The 23,102-nt window shown below is 25.4% G+C and overlaps 1 protein-coding gene across 7 annotated transcripts in view; it reads left to right on the top strand.

Annotated features, from left to right (window-relative positions):
* Positions 1-23,102, top strand: part of LOC132923305 (protein Malvolio) — a 30,423-nt gene continuing 7,321 nt past the window's right edge. For 4 of the 7 annotated variants that reach the window (XR_009661151.1, XR_009661150.1, XM_060987200.1 and 1 more), the window contains exons 1-4: positions 21,467-21,804; positions 21,880-21,978; positions 22,066-22,188; positions 22,303-22,529. Coding sequence is in view for 5 of the 7 variants with exons in the window: in XM_060987200.1 (XP_060843183.1) it covers positions 21,784-21,804; positions 21,880-21,978; positions 22,066-22,188; positions 22,303-22,529 (470 nt within the window). In the remaining 2 variants the exon portion in view is untranslated. The other 3 variants (XM_060987202.1, XM_060987204.1, XM_060987205.1) reach the window with 3 other exon arrangements.

Here is a 23,102-nt window from a genome sequence, read left to right as displayed (position 1 = left end):
GAAGGAACACACGCCGCACGACCTTGCGAGCGTTTCACTAGGTTTGTCGCTGTTACAGCTCACACTAAATCGGTATCATTCAATGTGTTTTGAACGTGTTGTGTACAATACCTGACATAATTTTCAAACAACTTTTTTCTTTGAATTTTTTTTGCTAAAAACTATTTTATTATTGTTATTATTATTATTATAGTTTTATAATAATGTATAAAAATCTCTAGAATATAGATTTATCGCGAAGAAAATATTAAATTACACATGGATATAAAAATAAAGGTATGTAATTTTTCCTGTGATTATGGCTATTTACACGTACTTATTATATTAATGCTTTTTAATTTTATGAGCTGTAAGTTAGGAAATAAAAATAAAAATCGTAAATCAGGTATTTAAATATTTATTTATACCAGGGTAATATATTCATAAATTTTAATTGACTACTTAAATAATATATATTTAAATATATAAAAATTAATATTATTATTGAACACGAATGGTGTAAAAATCCAATAGCAAATGTATATTTTCGTTAATAACATCATAAATCATAAGTTGTAAGATACATATAATTAAAAAATTGATTCAGTATTAACCTATTTTAATTATGATTTTATTAAAGTTTAAAATTATATTATCATAGTGCCCAAAAATAAAATGGTTATTTTCAAAAATTAAATTGTTTTCAAATGATTCTCAGCGAAAAGTCATATCAATTAGGATTGTTGATTTAAAAACCCATCAATGTAAATGGATACATTTATTAATGGTATACAACTGAAATGCTTATTAGGTTCTTGATTGATTTTAGTTTTTGTTTTATTACCAACACAGTAACATTGATACATAATTGCATTGATATTAATAATTATTCCGCTTTTTTTATTAGCAATGAAATAAGCAAATAACATTAAGACAAACATTTTTACTGAATTGTGTTGTTAAATATGTAGATTTTGGTTATACAAATATAGTGTTTATATGCTTATCAAATTCACATTGATGTTAAACTCACTATTGAAATAATAATTTGTATTATTATTAACTAAGCTTCTAGGAAATTTAATATTAGTTTATTTCACACTATGTTTTAATATTTATAATAAAATTCAACAACGTCTATATAACAATATATACTCATAGATAGATTAACAATTTTTTATTAATTTTGGTTATTTGATATTTCAATCAAGTTATGCTATTAAAAACCAATGAAACCTTTACTATTTTAACTGTTTAAACATATTAATAAACGACATAAAATTAAAACAATCATAATTAATAACTTATCCGTTATTTAATTTAAGTACAACTTTTAAGTGGAATATCTATGATTTTATCTGAATACGTATTATATAAGTTAATGACATTTTGATGTAACTGTATTATAAAAAAAATGAAAGAAATTGTATAAACTAAAATACAATTATTAATTATTATAAAAATACTTGTGACTTTAAATTATTTTATCAGGATTTAAAGTTTGAATAACTGTTATACTTAAAATTATAGAATGATATTGTTTTTTTAGACAAAATTCAATATTTTAATACATACAAGACTCGTGTATATATATATTGCATGAATTGTGCATTATTATGATATATGCACCTATAACTAAATCATAAATCATTAATTATCTCTATTTTTAAATAACTTACAATTGCTATAAAATTCTTTAAATATTATTTTCAAGTATTCAGAATAGTTTTTTGAATTTTATTTTGAATTAATTATTATTTAATTTAGATTTACTCAATACTACACTACTACCCTCTACTGAGGTAATACAAATGCCTAAACTTTTATTTCCCATTGTTAGGGATATTAGAGTTTTTATTAAGCATAATTTATTAATCATGAGTATGAAATGAGTGTGTATATTGAGTATGATGAATAGATGATTACAAATATAGTATAGTAGTTATTTACAAAGCAATAAAAACTAAAATATATTATGTCAAAAAAATCTATTACATTAATGTTATAATAAATAACAGCATACACTAATATCTGAGTAATGATAGGTATTTTACTTATGTTTATAGTTAAAAAATAATTAATGCTTGATAGTTGTAATGTAAATATTATAATAATTTAAAAGTGAATATGATGTCATATTTATTTGTCCTACTTTTGTAACTTATAATTATTAAATATAAACTAAAAACACAATTTGTATGTATAGGTACTAGGTACTTATGTTTATGTTTATAAAATTATATAAACATGCGTATTAATTTTTAGAGAAAAACAATCTGGACTATATAGGTTTCGATTGTATTTTTTTATTTCATTGTTCATCGTCATTCAAAAAGGTTCTGTAATAGATAGGATTTTAATTTAAATTCAACGATGAATCATTTTAAAAGGAAAACGATTCTGAACGGAAACAGCGTGTTGATACTACGTAGTTTATTTATATTACTATTATTATTTTATTTTTCCATTTATTATAAGGAAGATTATCAAGACATAACATGCCTATTGTATACAACTATTATTATAGTAATAATATATTTATATTATAAATTATTAAAATTAACTTGTAAATCAATACTGATAAACAGGTTCTGTAGGATTATGTGAATAAGTTTGTGGTATAAATAACTTGAGATAAGTCTATATGCTTTGGAAATTTAATTTTCTATGCACGATTATCATAAAAGTAATGTCAAAAAGTTTCAATAAATCTCTACAATTAATGTAAGTATTTTTAATTTCAATAAAATAACTTAAGTTGTTATTTTTCATTTAAATATTCAATCATTTGGATTATAAATACCTATAAAAAAATTGTGCCTATTTATTTATCAATATTTTTTAGAACAAATTACGAGGAATCTTATATTAAATATTCAAGCTTTTTGAACCTAAATAAAAATATTACATCAATATTTAAAAAAAAAATCAAAATACTTGAAAAATTTAAAATGCTTATTATAGTTTAAAATTGGTCTATATTAATTGTATTATACATAGAAAATTATGATTTACTTCAGTAATAATTAATTATTTCAAGTTTCTAGGATTAATATTTCATAAAAAAAATAACTTGCATATTATGTTCTTGATTTTGAAGAATATCATTAAAATTTGAATTTTGAATGTTAATGCCTTTATAAAAATAAAAATTGGTCAATGTACTATCGAAATTATTTTACTTACATGATTGCATTTTGACTTATGATAAAAAACTATATCAACTTAAATTTAAAGTTTAATTTCGATCTATGAAATAAAAATAAAAATAATTACTAACTAATACTGGTGGCCAACAACCCGAATTTACTTAAAAACCTTTTGATATTTAAATGTATTTTATTTTGTTAATTTAGTAGATAGTTGTTAGGCACAGGTTCTATAAGCGTGGATCTAGAGCAACAATTTTTGGCCTGATTATTAATTTTGATATTAAAGCTTAAATACTCATGATCAATTTATTTTAATTATTAATCCAACTTAAAAAATGTTAGTGTTATAAACTTTTTCAAATAAAATGTCTACTTTATTTATCTCGAATCTAGAATTACGAATTCGTTACTCGGTAGTGCCAATAACAGGAAATAACCAATATTTCATCCGATAATAATAAATGACAAAATATTAGGTGAATGAAGATTAAAATTTTTATTACTTTGAGAGAAGTATAGTCTGTTTGATTACTGTTTAAAATAATTAATATTTCTAATAAATCTATAGTTTCTCCTTATAGTCAGTATTTAATTTTTACTACGAAATAATCTATAATAATTATTGTTATCAATTGTTGATTAATACCTTTTGTAGCTAAATGTAATGTATGTCATATGATAATAATAAATACATATGATATAATGATTAAAATACTTATTTAGTAAAATGAATTAAATTATAATATTATTTAACGTTAAATTTACTTTTTGTATTGGTACTTAATTTAAATCTCAATCACAGTTTTTGTATTTTGTATAATAATTTCTTATTTACGTGTATAATTAAATATCAGTAAAGACGTCATGAAATTCTTGGATCTGTTATAATTTTCATCTTACAAATTTTACTTGTTTAAATAATAAGTGAATACTAAGTGCTAAATAATAATATGCATAGGTATTGTCTTACATTTTGGAACATTTAGAACAGTTTAATAAATATTTAAATGAAAAATATCAATTATTCCTTTAACGAAGGAATATTAATAATTTTATTTATTCTATTGTAATTCAAAAAGTAATAATCATAGACTTGAAACTTTTTACTAATATTATGTATATTATTATTGAATATTTTCTAAACATAACGAATTTTTCATAATACTTTAATTAATTTTAAATTAAATACATGGTCACGAATTATTTTTATAAGTGTCTTAAGTCTTGATAATGTATTATAAGATTCCACGTAAGATTTTTCGAAGGATTTTAAAAATAAGTTGTGTGTAAGACCACATTAATTTTTTATGACAGTTTGAAATTCAACATTTGGCGATATTAAACGTATAATAAATATTTTTCCTCGAACGATTTTTATCATTTTATTAACATTAAAAAATATTAATCGTAAAATCTTGATACATTCTACTATTTATAGCTTGAATTATTATTTTCTATACAAAATTACATTTTTAAAATATTTTAAGTAATTTTAAACTATTTTATAGGCTTTTAAATTTGAGTTTACTTTTTTCTCCATAAATATTGCTAACACACTCTACCACTTTTAAAAAATAAATCACTATAATACTCATTAAAATAAACGAAACCTACTGGTTTGTTATAGCCCTGCCATCCATATAACAATAAATACATTGTATAAATATAAAATTGTGAACTTATTTATTGATATTAATCTAATAATTCGATGATAGGTATATTGATATAATTTTAAAAAATTAAAATTTATGCGGTGATCAAAACTAAACAATATAGTGATCCGTTTGACATAATCTTAAAAGATATAGCAAAATTTTGAGAAATCACAGAAACCATATTTTTTAACATTATAAACATTTTATACATTTTTTAATTTATCATTGTTTTAAAAATATTATTATTACATTTTTTAATTTTAATTTTTTTTTTATTATATCAATATATTTATCATCGAATTATTAGATTAATATCAATAAATAAACTCATTTATTTTATATTTATACTATTTTTTTATTGTTATATGGATGGCGGGATAAGGGCGTATTCGAGTTGAGTCCATGGGGGGGGGGCAATATTAATTTTTCTTCTATACAAACTAAAAATAATTTACAGTTGATTGCCTAAATAGGCATAAAATACTTTTTATGTTAAGTAATATGATATCAATACGATTTACAATCTTTATCAAATGGAAAATTGTTTAAATAAATTATTAATTAATGTATTATATAGAAAAAATATGAGTGATAGGGAGGAGAATGCCCCCCTCACCACCCTCAAATACGCCCTTGTGGCGGGGCTATAACAAACCAGTACCAAATAAACTATACATATTATAGTCTCCGCTCTCTATTCTATTTTTCATATTGTTTTGATTGTTTTAAAATATTTAAATTTAAATATGGAAATTGTCTTACAAATTATAATTATTTAAAATAGTAAATACGTTAACGGCAAATCAACGATGTTATCAGTATTTTTGTTTTGTTTTGATTTTGATTTTCAATAATTCAAGTTAAAAGTATTTAACCCCCCCCCCCTCCCCCTTAAAAAAATATTTAGTGATGTAAACTGACAAACCGTCTCCACTCAGAATTATTTTTCGTATAAAATAATTTACTCATTGCATTCAAATTTTGCACATCTATTACAGTATAGTCAGTGATCTACTCAATAACGAAATACCTCAATACTATTATAAGTAATATAATATTATAAGTTTCTGTACTAACTACTAAGTATACAATACCTTAAATGCATATTATATTTGTAATATTAGAAATTTGGACTTTAGTTGGTATTTATCAAACACACAGCTGATAATAAAATCTTTTTTGTCAATAACATTTTTTGGCCCATTTATAACATTTATAATAATTGTTCACAGTAATTAAGTGTGCCATTTTCTTAAAATAATTTAATGTATTGTTTTTATGGTATAAATCTTCTTATATTTTATTTCTGTTCACCTATTTTTTGTTTTAATAATTATTATGTATAACTTAAATGTATTTACTGTTTAAGTTTTCAGTTTGAACATTTATTTTTGCAAATATTTAAATCAGGCAATTTAATATAATTTATATTTTGATAAATATATAGGTATCTAAGGTATCATACGCAGATAGAAACTAGAAACTTAGAATGGATGCGTAAAATATACTTCTCTTTACTTACTTCATTTGAATTTTTATTACATTTTAAAAAACAAATAATTATTGGAAGAAAACGTTATGATAATTTCAACTACCCTATTTTCTTTTAGTTTATCATTTTATTTGCAATAATTAAAAAATGTTTACTTAACTAAAACCCTATTATAAAAATTTGTCCACATGGACACGAAACTATAAAATAATTTAATATGATTGAAGAATTACTTTACTAGATATAAAACCTAAAATACTTATTACATAAATAAAAATAAAATACACCAATATTTATTTTTATACGACAATATTGTCACACGTATATCCTAAGCTCACGTGTACAACTAGAACACTTGTTAGTTTACTAAATTTGTTTTTGCCACATTGCTTATGTGTGTATATGACAGTTTACCGATTGCGCTTCAAATTACTTTCTTATATAATATATACCAATTGCGCTCAAAACATTTTATAATACGTGAAAATGTATTAATTAGTTATAATTATATTACCGAATTTTTATGAGTATTAATACATAATATAATATAAATAAATAAATAATTTTTTTTTCATAATTAGCAAGTTACATTACTTGCGTAATCAAATGTGCGTAATAATAATAACGTTTCATAAAAATCCCAATACTGTTATAAAATATATTATAACCAGTCACATTAACCTGCAGTAATCAATTGATCAATAAATACATTTTTAATTTTCAAGAATTTTAGTGTGTAGATTGTTTATGTTGCGGTGTTGATGGAATTAAATCGAACACATCTAAAAGTAAGTAGGCAAATTAAAATATAAGTGCAATTGGTATAGTGACCCTAAAATATAAGGAGCGCAATATAGGCACACTAGCCATAAACAAATACTTCGTTTTAAGGCGCAATTGATTCATGTCCGTGTATATATGTAATAAGTTAGGTAAGTCAATTACATTAGTAGTAGACAATACAAATCTACAATGTAAACTATAAACAATAGGAAAGGAATAATATATATTTTTTTTTTATAATAATATTATTTATTATGGATATATAATTTGACACATTTAATGTATTATACGATGGAGCGTTGATTTATACCGTATTAATTGGGACCAAGGAGGTGCGGAACTACGGATAATCAAACAATGACTAAAAATATACAATGAATGTGAATTTATTTAAATATTTTATACTATTCAAAATAAAACTGATGCACTGTATGTATAACGTAAGAGTGCAGTATGGTAAAATATAATATGTATATATGTAATATGCATTGTTAAAAGTATGTAATATAATTAATTTTTAATTTAAAATTTAAGAATATAAAATTACAATACATTTTTCCCCCAAAAATTTCGCAGTGCGAATAATGTTTCGCTGTAAACCGAATTGTTATAATTATATTTTTTTAACCAGTTTTTTTTTAACTGTTTATACAGTAAACATTCTTTGCTCAAAAACTAAAAATGTAATTTTCATAGTTATAAAATAATAAAATAATTTGATTTACAATTATCAACTTACCGCATTTTCAAATGTCCTTTATTGATTTTAATTAAATTGTTACCTCAACTATTTTATTGTCTTATGGATGTCAAAGAGATAAAGATAACAAACCTCGGTCGAAAATCTTCAAAACATCAGTAGGTACTCGACTCCAATAGTATTACGTAAATATATTAAACAATAATAATTATAAAATACGTGGTATCAAATGATTATATATTTATATCATTAAAAAAGCTTACTATTTTTAAGCTTACTACCTTCGTTTGGATTAAAAATCATCATCTAATTATTTTTTATGAACCTACTTAATCACGTAGTCAAAATATTTCAAATGTATAGATAACCAATGATAGATAAACAATTAATAAACAATAAAACTGACTAATACTACGTGTTTTGGTAGGTTATACAATACGTCATAGAGTTAGATGCATTCATACAGCGGTTATGTCAAAATTTATGAAAAAAATAATCATACCATATCACTTTTAGTAAACAGTATCTCGAGTACCTAACCGGCTATAACTATTTCAAGTGGAGTATTATGCAAACATAACCGACTAAAATAATCTTAAAAGATAATAAGTAATTACCTAATAAGAAAACGGAGTCTAGCAATTAATAAATAATATACAATAATTAATACAGTTTTAGGAATTCTGTAGCATAATAAATTGCAATAACTAAATATTCAACAAGATCTTACTTGGATTTTACAAACCTAAAAATAGTATATATACTATATCAGTAATTTTCAACCTCTTTAATAATGTGGCACACTTCATCTCCTACAACATTTTCGCGACACACTAATCCATATAAAATGTGAAGCGTATTTTATATATATATACTTACATAATATACATATAAATATATACTTATAAAACTATTAATAGATTTTTCGCGACACACCGATTGAAAACCACTGTACTATACATATAATATACACAATAATACAGTTTACAACCATACGAAAATACAATAAAATTCAAATTATTATCGTATGATTAAGGTGTATTATATGAATGACTGTCTATATATTCCTACGAGGCACATGTAGCTAGTGGATAATATTATAATGTGACTCTTATAAAGGTGACTCTCTAAGGTGACTTTTTATTATTCTATCGGATAATTAAGCCACCATTAAATTTTAAATTTTTATAAAATAACATTTAATATAAGTTTTAAAGGAAAATCAATCAGAAGTTTATATAGAAATTAGAAGTGTATGAACATTAAAAGCCAGATAATGAACTTTAATTTCAAAAAATTATATTCTTAAAAAAATTAACAAATACGAAGAAGGAAAAAAAGATAGATTTGAATTTGTAAAATCTATATCATATTATTTAAAAAAAATAATAACTGTAGTTTTATGTATTAGAAAAAAATATTAGTTAATAAACGTTATACTATACTTGTATATTTTTGTGTTATACATTTGTGGCCCAGTCCGGGGGTAGTAAAAAGTAAGCAAATATTTTTTATGAAGCATGGAAATAAATGTGGAACAATTACCGACCGCCTTGATGTGCATCTTTACCGTTAAGCGTGCCACTTAAGAGGACGTTCTACCCACATATGTCGTCCCTGTCTTAAAGATAAGAATATTTTCCATGCTTTTATTGATATTATAATTTTAAAGTTTGTTATTTGTAGTATATCTACGGTCTTTCACTTTAAAATGATAATATCAATAAAAGCATGTCGAAGATAATATTCTTATCGTTAAATTTAATATCGTAAATTAACTTCAATTTTAAAGCTAACAACATAAAATGTGTTCTGCTGAACTCGAATTTGCTATGATGTACGTTAGTAAGACAGAGACAATACATGCGGGCATAACATCATCTTAACGTGTGATGTCATGATCATCGGAAAACGGTATAGATGGACCGGAACTCGGAAATGAGCAAGGTTCACAATTCGCAAATATAATCGTTACGTCTTTCGTCACATTAGGCACACAGACTTCTATTATAGACTTAAAGTACTATAGTAATACGTTATAACAGCACTTATTATTACACACTAAACAGATTACAGAGTAATTATTTTATCAAACAACACTCGTAATTTCAAAATACTTTTTTGAAATAATGAGTGTTGTTTGACATAAAATAATCACTCGGTATTATTAAATTCCATAGCTAATTATCCAAGTACCTATGTTAAATATACACTCTCAAACACTTCTTATCAATCTAAACTCAGCAAATCAAGAATCAGTTACTCCCCAAAATAAGTTATTCTCTCTCAATTTAATCTCAATGTGGCCAATTAGCAACTGTTCTCTAAACTAATTGATTCCGCTATCCCTGGTCTTGATAACCTGTAACACTGACAGATACGATCAATTAATTAGGTTAATACTTGATTCCTGATTTTTTCTGTCGGTTAGTCTTAAGTTGTCAAATATTTCATTCGCGTAGTCCATCTCACGCCGCGTCTGATTCTCGATCAAATCGTTTTCGCCGTCTGCGATTGTGTATTTAAAGACTAATAAATAATGATATAATATTGATGAACAGTGCAACAGCATTCCATAGAAATAATTATTGTTGCATATATATAATAAGTATTGTACATTTGTTATAATTTCATCGATTCCATTCCAAAGAAACGCGTCGCATGTTTTCTAAGGATTATTATGCGTATCGTTCGCGGATTGTATAGGTTTACCGTATCACACTTATAAAACAGTGTAGACGGTGACTTTTAACTTTTAAGGAACTATGACGCTGTCATTATTTTCCGTGTTTGACATGTGTTTAACACGTTACCATAATATACCAATAATATACCAAATATAATTAAAAATATTCAACTATTTCTCCATGCGATTAGGCAATTATTAAATATTTAAATGTCGTTATTACAATGACTAGTGAAAACGTTTTACCTAAAAATTATTATTTAATTTAGTGAATAACAGGAAAATTCAAAATACGGACCATACAATAAACGGTATTGATAATAGAATAGTACCTTAACTGTTATTGTCGGGTTCATCGGATAAATAGAGGGAGTACCATACACGACCGTTGTTTTGGTATTGTTATTACTGTAATTGCACATAATGTGCAACGTGTGTATGTACAGGCTTGTAAAATCCATTTAAAATCTTAGTTAAATAGTCGCGTTACAATATTATGCCCTTCGACAATTTGTAGTTGTTTTTCGTGCGCATAGGGGAAAGTTTCGCCAAAAACTGTCCAACAAGTGATTCGGATGGGGCGAAAATGCTGCTGGCCTCTGCGGCTTCGTAAACAACACATTTAAGTTCACTGCAAGTCTGCAATCTTATAACAAACTATAATATAGGCACAAATTGCAATACAATTAATTACAGACGAAACTATACATCAAATATGACATATGATTAATAATTTTAATTAACCATCTTCCAACATGCACATTATATGTGTGCATTCTAATGAAATGAAAGTGCTAGTTTTTATTATTAATAATAACATACGCTGATACGTCACGTATACACCTACATAATCGATTCCCACTCTACACAATTATACCATTGCCGGCTACAATATTATAGGTAATAAATTAAAATCCAAGAACGTCCTTAAAGTGGGAGTGTGACATTAACTCTCAAAATATATGAAAAGTACTTTTAAATAAGGTACTTATACTTTTATCATTGTACTTATCTTTTAATTGTTGTATGGAATATATAATATAATATATTAAATGAAAATAATTCTCTCGAAGCTATTTCTTAGTGGATATTTATGACACGACTATTCTTGTATTGTATTCTTATAAATATTATACCACAACTGTTATATCTATTATTGTAATACAATCAATTAATATTAAATCATTTTAAATTCTAAGCAAAACAATGAAAGTATTGATTTTACAATGATATGCTTTTTTTGCCTGTCATCGCCTTTCGATGCAGTAAAAATGCAATTTTCAACGTTAAGCGTGGCTAGTAATATAAAGTTAAATTTAGTTTATACTTTAAAAATTTCATACAAAAAGATTTTGTTATTTGGAGTCTTTTTAGATTCACATTGGTAAGGAAAAGTGCAGTGAAGATTTTCAGAACTTTATCTTTTATCGTTAACTCACTACAAAGCTATAAAGCTAAAAAACATAAAAAACGCCCAATAAAATGTGTTTTAATTTTTTTTTGATGCTCTGTAGTGAATGTTAAAAATCTTCACTGCACTTCTCCTAGCCAATGTAAATCTAACAAGACCACAAACAACAAAATCCGATCTCCAGTTTCGGAGATCTATCTCACTAAATGAAAATGAAAATAAAATACATTATACATACATAATACATACAATTAATAAATTTCTAAAATTTGAAAATCAAGAAAGTTTACATGCCGATCTCTGACTTGGCAAGCATTTTTTATTTTTTATAAATGTCGACAATTTTTTTTATAAAATTCTTGAAAATTAAATACAATATCTCCAATAAATTTTTTTTATAGTTACATAAAAATTATAAAAATACATTAGCATAAATAACTATATGATTAACAATAATATAAAATGCTATAAATATTTATTACTGTAATAATTAAATATTAATAATACAATAATTGAAATTTTTTCAGAAAAAATTAAATCAACCTACTAAAAAACTCTAATACTAAAAGTAAACAATTTACTTTAATAGCTGTATCAAAAATCATATTATGAAAATAAATTTGGTGATACAGGCTGACGAACGGGTTCCGCTCAGAATCGTTTTTCGTATAGGTACAGTAATATACCATTGAATTAAAATTTAACACACCTATTACAATGGCCCACTCAAAACCTAATGTCCTAATTATGTATAGCAAAGATGTATCCACTTTTTTACTTTTTTATATTTTGATATTATGTAATAAAAAGAACAGGTACCAACTACCAATGTAGTATGTAGTATGTATACTTATTATTATACCTATTTAATCAATGTATATATAAGTTTATGATGTAATATTTTTTTCACAAAAATTCATATATTACAATTTTAAAATAAAATAAATGCATTATGTACAAATATAATATTATGATATCATATACAAAGAATAAAACAATTGCATATTTTATATTTCCCGTATATTCATAATTCATTACATGCGTTTTTTTTAAATTTATTTAAAGCACTTGCGGTTATTTCAATAAATTCTTTAATGTCCACATATTTTCTACATGCATTAATATTAATAGTCAAAAATTAATTTTAAAATCGTTAGCTTTGTAATCTAATTAATATATTTTCGATACGTACTATTCTCAATTGTATACACTCCCAAATCAATGCTTGTCCTCTCAATCGCAGCCAATGCTCTATCTAATTTTCATCAATGCATTATAAAATCAAACAAACTTCAACTCTACGAGCAATCTTACGACTCTCTCCTGAATGACCCCTTTTGTTTATTTCAAATTTAACTCCTAACAATTATTATTATTATAAGAGCCTCCGACTCTATGTCTTTTTTACTAGCCCTAGAATCGAATTCCTTTAGTTTTAAACTATCCCCTCTCGTTTTACTTATAAAATCATATACCTCTAAATTACCTCAGCCAATCAAATCGCTCAATTCAACTTAAGTGGATACCTAGTCACTTAGGCATAGTAATGAAGTGGCGGAAATACTAGCCAAATCCACCACCAAACAAGGATTTTACCTCTATCTTACATTATCACACTACTCACACTTTCAACCTCTAGTTTCTAGTCCAGCTACTGGAATAATTTGCCAGCCGATTTTGCTACCAAATACAAAAATATTGTCCGCAGCAATAATATACCTAACCAAAAAAACTTTGTTCAACATCATAGCTTTACCAAGATCTATTATTATCCGTTTCAACCGACTCCGGGTAGGTCATTCGCTTCTACTCGATCATGCCTATAAATTTGGTTTAAATGACTCTCTTCTTACACAGTTGCACCATGCACACTACATTTCACCGAAAGTGTTTGCAATGTTCAACATATACTTTTTGGCTCATTATGCTCAGTTCCCTTAGTACCCTCAATATCCCTCTCAACCTTTCTCCGTCCTCAATTCTAATTCTGAATTTGTCGTCAAAAAAATTATCACCTTTATATTGGAAGCTAATTTTGTCATTTAATAATTTTATTGGTTTTTTTTTTTTTATCAAATTATGTATATTGTCAATAATGGTGTATAACTGTGTAGAATTATATAAGATTATGTGTAAATGTATAATAATTTAATTGTTGAGATTCAATAGATAATAATTATAGTCTTGTACTAAAAGCTAATTATAATAGTTCAAAGCAGTCTTATAAAAGTATACGAATACAAGTATAGTTATTTATTTTGAAAAGTATAAAATACATATTTGAATACTCGGTAAAAAAAATTATTTAAATACAAGTACGGATACTTAAAATAAGCATATTCTATAGAGTATTATAGACACTTTATTCAAATAATTCAACAGTTTTCAATAACATAATATGGTTTTACCTTATAATTGAACTTAACTTACTTTTTTAGCATTTGTATGTTAATATATCTAATCAAAAATAGAAAATATATGAACTAGAAGCAACAAAAGTTATAAAAGTTATATTATTTATTTTAAATAAGTATAAATACAGATATTTTAAGAAAATAGTTAAAATACTTTTTTAAAACATAAAATATATTTTAATACTTTTACTCGTACAGGACTAGTTTTAGATAACATTGGTGTAATTATCAAATAGTAAATAGATGAAATTATGATATTTTTTACCTCTCTTCTGAGTTATGACACAAACATAATTGTGAGCCCAACTGCTTTATAAATTATCTTATAGATATAATTCACAACTACGAAATACAATTTATATTTGCAGCAAATTACTTAAATTGTGTTAAGCTCTTCAGACTCCAATAATCAGACATAATCCATGACGTACTGCACAGAATTTTCCAAAGGGGTTGGATGAGTGTACATCAGTGGACATAATTGTCATTCCTGAACGTATAGTTTGGTTTATTATTAACATCAGTATGTTTTCAATTTAATTAGAAATACTAATTAGTAATTACGAAACATGTATTTGTTAAATGACAAATACCTCCAAATAACCACGTGAATAACATTATTTTTTCGTCGAACAAATAAACTTTCATCAATTTCTACAATTAATAACAAATTATATTATAATATTATCTTATTAAATAAAATATAATATTATTACATTAGTTTTAATTTACAATATTTTATTGAATATAAAACAAAAATAAATTAAATGATAAAAACAATAGGTAGAAGACAAAATGGCAAAGTTATAATTATTTTGAGTGCTTAAGACTAGAACCAAATTTAATAACTAATTACATAATTAAAAATCAATTATTTTCTGGTATATTATAATATTGTGCTGAAATGGCTAGAGTAATGACCCTCTACAGGGAAAATCCATTTTAATTTTTAACCAATCTCTCGTTGAGTATCATTATCCCTTCACGCGAGTGTGTTAGAGTATGTACCCTATTAGCGCACAACTCCCATATCCTTTTCCCTTGATGTACACAACATGTAGTCGGTCAAGTAGTGTTATTTTTTTATAGACTTATCTGTTTAAACTGTAAATACTTTGAACTCATTTTTCTTCATATTTCTGTATGATACTGAATAAAATTACTTTTTATTATCTATTACTTTGAAACTATTTTTAAGTACCTACCTACATAAATAATACCACTAAGTGGTCCATAGTAAAATATTCAATCTATACCTATAATAGACATAAAGAGAAGAACACGTTTATCTTTTAACTGTCTCTAAAATGTTCGGATAATTGCAAAAATAATAGAAGCTACCTACTCAGAATCTCAAATATTAGATTATTACAATTTATTGCAGACTTCAGTAATGCAGTTTATCAAAAGTTTAAATACATATTTTGTGTGAGTAGTTCAAATGTGTAGAATATAAAAATATTATTGATAAGTGCATCATAAGTGAACAATTAATTACAAAAAAAAATTAAAATATTATATTGTATAATTAACGGGTAATATTTAAAAAAATGTTTAAACGTATTTTTTTATAAGTAAGTAAGGTAGGTACTTGAATATATTTAATAATAACAATTATTTCACTATGATTAGGTATATTGGTATATAAAATATATGCCGTGTACTCCGCCACTCTGGTAATTAGATAAATTATAAATAAAAATATTCAAAGTTATCATTAAACATCTACAAAATTCGAATTTTGTAGTAATAACAAACAACATTGTTACTCATATGTAAATAATTAAGTCATACAATAGTTAATCATTGTATTAAGTTTATCCTGAATATTCAAATATTTATTTATTTAAGGTTTTGGAATAAAATATTATATTACTAATTATTAATTTTTATTAAACTTAATTTATCTTAATCATTTGAACCCAAATACCAACATTTAGATCCCAAATCCCAATAAAAACATAGATTATATTATGCCATTTATAAAATAATTATATTATTATTTATAGGTAACAGGTAAGTATGTTTTCCATTAAGTAGATAAATAGTGATATTGTTATACACACTTCATCTATAAATAACTAAAACCATAAATAATTATAATTATTAGGTATAAACATTTTTATATTTATTTAATTGCACGAACAACCACAATGGTTTTATTTAATAAGTAATATTATAAGCATATAATTAAAAAATTAAAAAAGTTATATTTTTAATACATAATCTAATTTTAGAAATGTTCAAGCCTCATATTAGTACTTATAGCTATTACCTGTATAGACATATAGTGCTATACGCATAAAACTAAAAGAGAACATTGTAAAATTAAAACAAAACAAATTACTTAACTAAAGATAATTAATTAAAGGAAATTATTTTAAACTCACATGTGTGTTGTCAATAATTTATGTTTAAAGATAATAAAAAACATTCTAATGGAAAAATAATATATTTCATATAAAATCATCGAATATCAATAATATGTTACATTTAATTTATTCAATGGGTTACTCAATTAACTGAAAAATTTAATTTAGGCTAAGAAATTTTAACGAAGCAGGTTGCAGGTTAACAATAAAAACATAGAAATTAAATATAATTATTAATTACTTTTAAACGTTTTGACTAATCCCAGAAAAAGTTACTTTTTTGCTTAAATATTTTTTTTAATCAGCATAGTTAAAGAATAAATTAATTTTACTTTTCATAATTTTAAATGTAAAAATAAGATAAAAAATATTGAGATATTTGTCATATTAGTACAATCCTAAACAAACAATTATTTTTTTTCAATTAAATAAATAGGTACAATGGTTATCATAAAATAACAGTTAAAAGTTTTTTTTTTTATAGATTTTACACTGTTATTTATTTTAAATAGAAACTATTTTATAAATAGCCACCTAGATATAATATTTGGTGATAACAAATTATTTTGTACATTGATATTTTTCCAACGCATATTATATTACAGCCAGTACCTACCATGTATAGTGTTTATAATCAATGTAACATTCAAGTACCTTCACTCTATAGTCTACAAATAAAATATTATCTTACAAAATTATTAAACAAATTAATAAGCAGAAATAAACAATATTATACAAGATGTTTCTTTTCATAGTTCATTCTATCATTATTATTAATGGTTATTTGTGATTTTATTCTAAACAATTATTATCTCAAATAGTATTGATGATATGATATGTTTTAAGTTGTTTTTTGTTTTAAACCATAACAAAACAATATTTTTGAAAAAATATATTTTCACAATTTTTGTTACATATTTTTTTTTTTTTTTACTTTTTTTGAATGACAAAAATTTGACCAGAATATTTTTTGAGAATTCAGAGAATTTCAGTATAACGGATCTAAATGGATAAAAATCGAGTTTTATACGAGTATATATTTGATACTTAATAGTTGAAACTTAAAATTATTTAGTTAAGATGAGCGTATGAATTGGTACAAAAGTATTCCAAAATATATTTATCCACTACTCTGTTTATTTAAACATTAAATTCTTTTAATTTATATCTAGAATGAAAATAATGAAATATGATACTATAAATATCGTTTATAGCACGGCATAGTATGAGCACAGACTACAAAGTATCACTAAATAATAACTCGTCCCGTTTGGTTCACCTCGGTATCAATTAGTGCTATATGATTATTTTAAATATTGAATAATAAATTGAAAAATTGAGCAATCATTGTAATCAACATTGTCAATACTCAAACAAAATACCAAGAATAAATATGTTTAGAAATCTAAAATTTCTAAATGAATTATTGAAATAACTGTAGATATATATACATTGTACAGTAAATACATCAATACAACCCAAAAATAATTTATTTGATCTAAATAAAATATTTTAATACAAAATAATTTAGTTATTGTATGAATATAATTCGGTATAATTCTTACTTTTAACCTTTGAAATTGTTTCATTTAAATACCAACCTACTTAAGACTTAGGTAGGTAATAAAGATTTTAATCTGATACCTAGTTATTTATATTTGTGTTGACCTTAGACTGATTTTAACTTATTAATTAGGTATCTATTGATTAATGATTAGCATAGCAATGACTATGATAGCTACCTATTAGACACCTAGGTCCTAGAGCCTAGACTATAGACAGTAGTACAGTACTGAGTACTTGCTGACTTGGGACTCCTACCAAGTATAAAAAAATATTTTTTTAAATAAACAATTAATATTTTTCTTATATTATAAAATATTTATTATTTTATATAAATGAACATTTTTTTGAATAATAGGCAGTTGTAACTTTCGGATGATATTCAAGATATTATAACATTTATAACATACCTATTTATATTGATATTGAATTCTAAATAATTGTAATACAATATACTTGCTTCCTGTTCAATTTAATTACGTTTATTTTATCGTTTATTTTCTGTTTATTCAGCTATATAAATATTTCTATATAAACGTTTAACTATACCTACCTTTTAGTTAGTGTTGTTTGTGATCAAAGTCTCACAGATTAAAGTTGTCTTAGCATCCTTTGCAAATTGAACCAAATAGTAAAAATGATTCATACTCCAAGGCCATCCCCACTCACTATCCATTGCTCCAAGGCCGTACTTAGAAAAAATTTTCCTAGGGTAAATCCTAAACCCCTTAAGGTACGGCCTTGCACGGCCCCATCTAATACACACTCGAATATTAGCTATTGCCAGGCATGGGCGCCCGCAGGAAATTTATCAGGGAGGGGCATAATGACATTAAACACCAAAAAATACATTAAAAAATGTTTATTCCTTGTAAACTACAAAATGTGTTAGAACTTAGAATTATGTGAAATCAAATACCAACCCCACACACTAAAGTAAAAATATCGATGAAATGTTTATAAATCAAAATAAAAGTTAAAATGTTCAACATTGTATTTGAATTCAGGGGGGGGGGCAAATGCCCCGTCTTTCCCCTCCCTTCCGGGCGCCCATGTTGCCAGGTTAGGTACCTATAACTCTATAGTCTATAAGTTATAAGTAATAAGTATAACCTATAGTTATACTTATAATTATGTATACAATATACATAACTAAAATTTACAAAAAACGTGTAAATTGCATGTGTATTATTTATTTTTATATAATAACATATTATATAAACATGAACTTATTGAACTTATTATCGAAATGTTTTATTTATTTATAATTATAATGAAATAATGCATCGATAAATTTCTTTAAAATAATGGTCTATTTGATGCATATGTATATTAATATTGGTCTATGATTTGATGACACGTACAGTTATTTTTTTTATTTCTATGCGTACAACTACGTATAGATACATAGCAAAACTAAAAACGCGAACGCAGGAAAAAATTTTGGTGGGAGTTTTTGAAAAAATGTTCATAAATATCATACTATTAATTTGTAGGTCAGGTAATTTATTTTTTGTTCATGTTTTTCGTGGGGAGGGGGTTGAACACTCAACCACCCCTGCGTTCGCGCCTTAGCAAAACCAATTTTGTGTTGTTAGTTTTAATTAATTGAGTATTAGAGTGAAATGGCCTATTTATCAAACATAAAGCTAAGAACATTATCCGTGTTTGTATGTATTATAATATACATATACATGTTTAAGCAAGGTATTAGTAATTATTATTATTATGTAAAATAATTAAATTTAAAAATTCCCAAAACTTGCTTAAAAATTAAAATATGAAAAGAATTCAAAGTATAAACATAGATAAAATTCCTAACTTCAAGTTTGATTAAGGTCAATTCACTATTAAAACCACAGACTATATTATTATAGTCTGTGTTAAAACCAACAACACGAGATTAATTCTGCTGAACGAAGATTTGTTAGGTATGTCATATGTTGCACGTTTATAAGACGGAGACAACGCGTGTAGGTGTGGCATCCTCTTAAAAGACTCCAATGTAAACTGTAGTCTCAATAATTTATTAAACCTATACCAAATGTATACGAGTCTAAAAAGATTTCTAAGATCCAATATTCGTACCTATATTATATTATACGTATTATTTAAATCAATACCTATAGTTGGTTAGGTACCTTGAAAATGTTAGCTATTCGTGTTAAAGATACGCAGTACCTACCACTCGATGATTAGGGACATTATATATATATATAGATTATAGGTATACTTATCCTTTTCAATTACGGACGGTAATTTATTGAAATGCGGTGAATAACGCATTGGTTCTACAGAGTTTATTATTACACATTTACGCGTAAAAAAGTGAAGTTGAAGTAAAATAAAATCACAGATAATATAATATATAAATATATACTTGTGAACAACATAATAATATAATACGAGAATATGATTATATTAATATTTATTTTAATATTTTATGACAAATTAAAAAAAAAAAAAGTGAAACCCGAAACGATAAGAATGTAGAATGACGGTGAAAAAAACCCGAACGCTAATTATTGCCATTCTGCCATTGCACGGAGCATAGACAAGTATATATATATATATTATATATATATAGGTACGGAGTACCCACAGATTAAAATAATATATTATACTATATACGTATAGTCTAATAGTCTATATACATGATATGGTAAACATGTAGTTAAGCAATGTCCAATTTGTAAGATTTATGATTATATAACCATATCATATAATGTCCATTTGAAAGATTACCTACCCCACTTTATTACACGTAATGACATAAAACACGCATTACAGCTCAATAGTAATCGAAATGAATAATATTTTAATAACTATTATTGTTTAATACCGAGTCTCATTACACCGCGCCTGTAATTTATTTAATCTTTGGTACACTCGGACACTTCAGCGGAGAATTTAATTTCTTTTCGACGAGGGCCCCCTGAGGGGACACGTATACAAAACGTCACGGATTCACGATATCAATGGAATTATTTACGCCTCATACACGTGTTAGGTGCGCGCGCACACTGTAAGGTTATGTCTCGAGTGCTGCGACTGGCTGCACACAATGATAGAAATAAGAGTAAATTCAAAAAAAAAAAAATCACGACGTACACTGTACAGAGGGCATTAAGCCAAAGCCATACCTCTGTGCGTACGATACTGTAGGTGGTATACGATACGATATTAAATTTGTGCGGTGGTGGTGTGGCACCGAATGACGGCAATAAAGTGAATTTAATTAGTATAAGTAAATATATATATATACATTTTTTTTTCTTATTATTATTATTTATTCACTATCTTATCTGTCACAATTCGTCAATATAATTGTTGGAGTGGAATCATCATAATAAATTGTAATCGGTCCTTATTGTTGTATCATTTGTCCCCTCTCCGGGTTCGGTCGTTAAAAAAATCTTTTAAACATTTTTTTCAACCAGTCCATTGTTTGGTCGTTGAGGTTGTTCGGTTTACTGAGTTTCGGTTGAGAACGGAGTATTAGCGTTTTTTTTTTTATTTACAATTTTCATTTTTCATTTTTTTTTCTCGTAAACACCGAATGATGACAATATAATCATGTCCGATTACTGTTTAGTGGTGAGAATGACGCCCTGGGGCGATACCCTTGACCATGATTACTAATATGATATGTATATGGTGTATTTTTTGTAGCCCACAATGGATGAGTCACATCCCGGGCCGACTGAAACCACAGGCCTGTCAAGGAAAGTTGAGAAAGAAGAGAAAGTTCATATCCCTGAATCGAGCACGGTATGTCGCTGAAATAAAATTATTTTTATTATACAATGCCGAATGCTTTATGAATCTAGGTACAATGAATTTTTTTTTATTTTGTAGACTGGATTTAGTTTTCGAAAACTATGGGCATTTACAGGTCCTGGATTTTTAATGAGTATTGCCTACCTTGATCCAGGCAATATAGAATCAGACTTACAGTCTGGAACGACTGCCAGGTACAAGGTATAATAAACTTTATAAAATCACATAGTAGGTACCTCTAGTATTTGTTCACATTATTCATTTATTTTGAATATTATTATTTATTTATCTTAAGTTTAATTTATTTCATTTTAGTTATTATGGGTGTTAATGAGTGCTACCATTTTGGGTTTGGTAATGCAACGTCTGTCAGCTCGCCTCGGTGTGGTTACCGGTCTTCATTTAGCCGACATGTGTTATCGCCAGTACCGAAAAGCTCCAAGACTATTTGTTTGGCTAATGATGGAAGTTGCTATCATTGGTTCAGATATGCAAGAAGTCATTGGTACTTCAATTGCAATTTATTTACTGAGTAACAAAATGTAAGCATAAAATCTATGAGAAAATTTACTTATTTACTATAATGACAATGGGGAGCCTATTAAAATAATAAGTCACTTGTTAGTGAGTAATCTGTGTCATTTTCAGCCCTAAACCTACAAACTTAATTTATTATTATATCATAAATTGATAGAGGATAAACAACTAGCAGCCATTATGTGCACCACATTTTAGATTTCCAAATATTCCTATGATGATTATAAGTAGTATTCTAACCAATATGAGTTAAATTTATTGAAGTTCAAAATTAACATTTATTTATTTCGTTCATTCAATAATGTACCTATGGAATATTTTGAAAAGAAATAGGATACATTTAAGTAGGTACTTAAGAGAACGTCATATCCATATTTGTTTTCTCTGTCTTACTAATGTACATCATAGTAAATTTGTGTTCAGCAGAATCCATTTTATGTTGTTAACTTCAAAATTGAAGTCGATTTACCTACCATCAAACTTAAAGATAAGATAATCTAGATAATTTAATTGTAGACTTTTATTGATGTTTTCATTTTAAAGTAATATAAAATATTAAAACTTTAAAAATGCTTATA

The sequence above is a fragment of the Rhopalosiphum padi genome, chromosome 2, assembly GCF_020882245.1.
Source record: "Rhopalosiphum padi isolate XX-2018 chromosome 2, ASM2088224v1, whole genome shotgun sequence".
In the NCBI taxonomy this organism is placed as follows: domain Eukaryota; kingdom Metazoa; phylum Arthropoda; class Insecta; order Hemiptera; family Aphididae; genus Rhopalosiphum; species Rhopalosiphum padi.
Note: the sequence above shows the minus strand (reverse complement) of the source record. Positions and strands in the feature narration are given on the sequence as shown.